General features: G+C 50.1%; 1 protein-coding gene across 1 annotated transcript; it reads left to right on the top strand.

Moving 5' to 3' along the window:
• Positions 1–310: 310 nt before the first annotated feature.
• On the top strand, positions 311–1,303 carry LOC107465924 (uncharacterized). Its single transcript, XM_016084913.1, has one exon. It carries the CDS (start codon positions 311–313, stop codon positions 1,301–1,303), a length of 993 nt encoding a protein of 330 aa, XP_015940399.1.
• Positions 1,304–5,480: the final 4,177 nt, after the last annotated feature.

Here is a 5,480-nt window from a genome sequence, read left to right as displayed (position 1 = left end):
GAGCCGACAGCGCCAAGATCATGCAGGAACTCATGCACAGAGTACAAAACCTTGGCGGCGCAAGCCAGTCCAACGCCCACACCCGCTCCCCCTCTCGCGCACAAGACAACCAGGGTAGAAGCCTGACGAGGCACGAGGGGGTGCACACACAAGCAACATCTAGACCCACTCGAAGTAGGTCGGAAAGCCGTTGGGGTCCTAGAAAGAGGAGGCCAAGAGACAGGAAGACCCCGTCATCATGGGAGCGATCCCTTTTCACTCGTCAATCCTCAAGGTCCGGCTTCCGAGAAACTTCGACAAGCCGACGGACATGAGGTATGATGGGACCAAGGACCCCCAGGAGCATGTCACAGCCTTTGAAGCAAGGATGAATTTGGAAGGGGTAGGCGACGCGGTTAGATGCCGGGTGTTTCCCGTAACGCTGGCCGGCCCAGCTATCCGATTGTTCAACACACTCCCACAAAGGTCCATCACAACCTTTGTAGTCATATCCCAGAAGTTCCTAGCCCGGTTCACGACACGCATAGCCAAATCAAAACACCCAATCAACTTACTGGGGGTCACCCAAAAACCTGGGGAGCCGACTAGGAAGTTCCTAGATAGGTTCAACGACGAGTGCTTGGAGATCGACGGCCTCACGGACTCAGTTGCTAGCCTATGCCTAACGAACGACCTACTAAACGAAGACTTTACGAAGCACCTTACAACCAAGCCCGTGTGGACCATGCAGGAAATTCAAAGCGTCGCTAAGGAATACATCAACGATGAAGAAGTCAGTCAGGTTGTAGCAGCCAACAAACGGCAGCTCCCTAGCTCGTCAGCCCGGCAGGCCCCCCAAGCCGACAGGTACAAAGAAGCTCCCAGGGACAGCAACCTAAACAAACCACCCAAGCACCCACGGATAGGAAAGTTCATGAACTACACGCCACTTACGGCGCCTATAGTAGAAGTTTACCAACAAATTGTAGACAAGGGGATCCTGTCAAGGACTAGACCACTAAAAGAGAGAACGGGAGGCAACAAGAGCCTTTATTACGATTATCACAAGGGGTTTGGGCACAAGACCCAAGACTGCTTCGACCTCAAAGATGCCTTGGAACAGGCCATCAGAGAAGGAAAGCTGAGCGAATTCTCCCAGCTCATCAGGGAGCCGAGGAGGCGGGAAAGAGAACGCTCCGAGGAAGGTCGGAGCCGAACTGTCAAGCCAAGGCAAGAACCCTCAGGGGACCTCGACAACCCCCCAACTTTCGTGGTTAACATTGTGGTCGGACGAGACAGCCCCCCAAATCCAAGTCGGCAGTAAGAAAGGACACCCGGGTACTCTCCATCTCGACGAATGGCCCTGCCACCAGCAAAAGGCACCCCACAATCTCTTTTGACCCAGAAGATAAATGGTTCAACGGCCTTCCCGAAAACCCCCTATGGTAGTTACAGCAATGGTCGGCACAGGATTAGTCAGGCGCATCCTCGTCGACACAGGAGCCGACTCTAATATCTTGTTCAGAAACGTGTTCGACGCCATGGGACTCAAGGAGTCTGACCTCAAAAACCACCAACACAGAGTCATGGGACTAGGTGACAACTACATCAAACCCGACGGGACAATTTCCCTCCCAATTAGCCTAGGAACTGGTGACACTAGGAAATCGGTTATGGCAGATTTCGTAGTCCTTAGAGACTCCACTGTCTATAACATCATCCTAGGGAGGAAAACTATCAATGAATTCTCAGCTGTAATACGCACCAAGTTCCTAACGATGAAGTTCATAACGGACAAGGGAATGGTCATTTCTATAAGAGGAGACCTAGAAACGGCAGTCGCCTGCGATAGCGCCAGTCTCTCCTTAAGGAAAGAGTCTAAGAAGGCAACTGGCGTGTTCCTAGCAGATCTAGACGTCAGGATGGAGGACAAACCAAGGCCTGAACCAGAATGGGACATGGAAAAGTTTTAGATAGGGAAGTCGGCGGACCAATTTACCTTCATTAATAGGAACCTACCCCACGAACTCAAGGGCCCCCTCATAGAAATTGTTAGGGCAAACAGCAACCTCTTTGCATGGACCCCATCAGACATACTGAGGTTGGATCCCGAGGTCATGTCTCACCGGCTAGCCATAAAGCCCGAGGCCAAACCGGTAGCCCAGCGGCGAAGAAAGATGTCACAAGAAAGAGCTGAAGAAGTCGTCAAGCAAACAGCAGGACTGCTAGAAGCATGTTCATCAAAGAACTCGAGTACTCAACGTGGCCATCCAATGTTGTCTTAGTCAAGAAGGCCAGTGGAAAATGGAGGATGTGCGTAGATTACTCCGACCTGAACAAGGCATGCCCAAAAGACTCTTTTCCTCTCCCCAACATTGACACCCTAGTGGACTCGGCAGCGGGATATCGTTTCCTCAGTTTCATGGATGCCAATTCCGGCTACAACCAAATCCTGATGCACCGACCCGACGAAGACAAGACAGGTTTCATAACACTAGAGGTACCTATTGCTACAAGGTAATGCCCTTTGGAATGAAGAATGCAGGGGCCACCTACCAAAGGCTGATGAGCAGAGTCTTCCACGATCTCATCGATAAAACGGTAGAGGTATATGTCGACAACATCTTAGTAAAAATAGCAGAGCCGAGCAAATTGATAAACGACCTCCAGGCCGTCTTCGAGGCATTAAGAAAATTCAAAATAAGGCTCAACCCACTTAAATGCGCATTCGCCATGGAAGCAGGAAAATTTCTAGGGTTCATGATAACACAAAGAGGGGTAGAAGCCAACTCGGACAAATGCGAAGCCGTTCTCAAAATGACAAGTCCTGGGTGCATCAAAGATGTACAACGGCTCACCGGGAAGCTCACGGCTCTGTCTCAGTTCCTCGGAGCCTCAGCTGAAAAGGCCATCCCATTCTTCAACTTAATGAAGAAAGGAATCACCTTTGAGTGGACCCAGGAGTGTGAAGAGGCATTCAACCATTTTAAGAGGATACTCTCGGAACCTCCCGTACTCAGTAGGCCTAGAGAAGGCGAGCCCCTATACTTGTACTTGGTCGTGACCATGCAAGCAATGGCGGTAGTCCTGGTCAGGAAGGAGGACAAGACCCAGCGTCCAATATACTTCATCAGCAAAATACTTCAAGGAGCAGAGACGAGATACACCAAATTAAAAAAGCTAGCCTACGCCCTACTAATTTCATCAAGGAGGCTAAAGCAGTACTTCCAAGGGCATACAATCATCCTGAGAACCGACCAAGCCATCCGACAAGTCCTCCAAAAACCCTACCTGGCAGGAAGAATGATGGCATGGGCGGTGGAACTATCCCAATAGGATTTGCAATATGAACCAAGGCAAGCAATCAAAGCCCAAGCCATGGCAGACTTCCTCGTAGAGGTCACAAGAGAAACACCCGACATACCGAGCACACGGTGGAAGCTCCACATTGACGGAGCATCCAACCAAACGTTCGGAGGGGCCAAAATTATCCTCAAAAACTCGGCAGGAGTAGCCTTCGAACAATCCATCAAGTTCGAATTCCTAGTCTCGAACAACCAGGCCGAGTATGAAGCCTTGATAGGGGACTAATGCTAGCCAAAGAAGTTGGAGCATCAAGGGTGGAAGTCAGCAGCGACTCCCAAGTCGTCACTCCTAAGTAAACGGCAGCTACCAAGCCAGGGATGCGTTGCTACAAAAATACTTGGAAAAGGTAAGAGAGCAATGCAAAAGCTTCGAAGAAGTCACAATCTAGCACGTTCGCAGAGAAAGAAACGCCTGAGCCGACCTCCTCTCCAAACTCGCGAGCACCAAACCCGACACGGGGAACAAATCCTTGATCAAAGCACTAGCAACAGAACCTGCAATCATCATGTGCACAGCTCAGGCTCCAAACCCCCCCTCATGGATAGACCCGATCTCCCGATATCTGGAGCATGCGGAAACACCCCCTGACAAAAAGGAAGCACAAGCTATTAAAAGGGAAGCTTCCAAATACACAATCATACAAGGGCAGCTGTACAAGCGAGGGCTCTACCAGCCCCTACTTAAGTGCCTACGTCCCGACGAGACGAACTACGTCCTAAGGAAAGTACACAAAGGGTGTTGTGGTCACCACATCAGGGGAAGAACTTTAGCAAGAAAAATCATCCGGGCAGGCTACTACTGGCCCACAATAATGTCGGACGCCCGGGAATTTGTGAAAAAATGTAAAAGATGCCAAGAAAATGCCAGCATCCACAAAGCGGCTCCCGGGGAGCTCAGTCTAATGATGGCCCCCCCGACCTTTCGCCCAATGGGGAGTCGACCTCTTGGGGCCATTCCCACCAGGGCCCGGGCAAGAAAAGTACCTGATAGCGGCCATAAATTATTACACCAAGTAAGTAGAAGCAGAACCACTAGCCAACATATCCGCAGCAAATTGCCAAAAGTTCATGTGGAAGCAAGTGGTCACAAGGTTTGGGATCCCGGAAGCCGTCATATCGGACAATGGGACGCAATTCACTGACAGGAAGTTTAAAGGGTTCCTAGAAGGACTAAGGATTAAGCAGAAGTTCTCCTCAGTAGAACACCCCCAAACCAATGGCTAGGTCGAAGCGGCCAACAAAATCATCCTAAAAGGGCTAAAGAAGCGACTTGAAGGGAGGAAAGGCTCATGGGCAGACGAACTTGCCTCAGTCTTGTGGTCATACAGAACCACCCCCCCAATCATCTACCGGCAAAACCCCCTACCGACTCACTTACGGGGTCGACGCGGTCATCCCAGTCGAAGTCGGGGAACCAAGCCCGAGGTTAATCCTCGGAGGAGGGAGTGAGGTGATCGAAAAAGACCTGGCCGATGAAATGAGGCAGATGGCCCACCTAGCGGAAGCAGCAATAAAACAAAGAATAGCCCTCGGGTACAACGGCAAAGTGTTGAAAAGGAGCTTAGGAGAAGGCGACCTAGTCTTACGGCGTAACGACATAGGACCGCCAACCCCAGGAGAGGGCAAGCTAGCCGCAAATTGGGAAGGACCTTACAGAGTAAGGGAAGTCCTCGGCAAAGGGGGCTACAAGTTGGAGAAGCTGGATGGAAACAAAGTCCCGAGAACATGAAACATAGCAAATCTCAGGAGATTCTACTCGTAAGAAGGGGCGACCGCACGACCTCAACCCCCTCCTATGTTCCACCTTTGCTTATGTTCCACTTTTACTTTCTCCTTTTATGTCTCATACAAATCGTATCTATTATATTTTTTACTTAATTACGCATTACATTATTTCCTTGTCTAACAATACGATAAGTTTACTTTTTGCAAGTCTCAAATCGAAATAAAAAGCGTAACGAAAAGGGCAAACGGTCGACCCAACAGAAACCCGGGACTGATCACCCCGGGAGCCATAAGGGACCAAAGGAAAACAAATCGGCTCAAGCAATAAGTAACACGATAAATGGTAAAACAAAAGGCCGCGACGGCCCGAGCAAACAAAAAAGTAAAAGCAAGGCCACGACGGCCCAAATA

The sequence above is a fragment of the Arachis duranensis genome, chromosome 9 (genome assembly GCF_000817695.3).
Source record: "Arachis duranensis cultivar V14167 chromosome 9, aradu.V14167.gnm2.J7QH, whole genome shotgun sequence".
NCBI lineage: Eukaryota > Viridiplantae > Streptophyta > Magnoliopsida > Fabales > Fabaceae > Arachis > Arachis duranensis.
The sequence above is the reverse complement of the archived record's forward strand: the minus strand, read 5'-3'. Positions and strand labels throughout refer to the sequence as shown.

Excerpts from the sequence above, each read along its gene's own strand:
- LOC107465924 (XM_016084913.1), top strand. The coding sequence starts at position 311 with ATGAGGTATGATGGGACCAAGGACCCCCAGGAGCATGTCACAGCCTTT.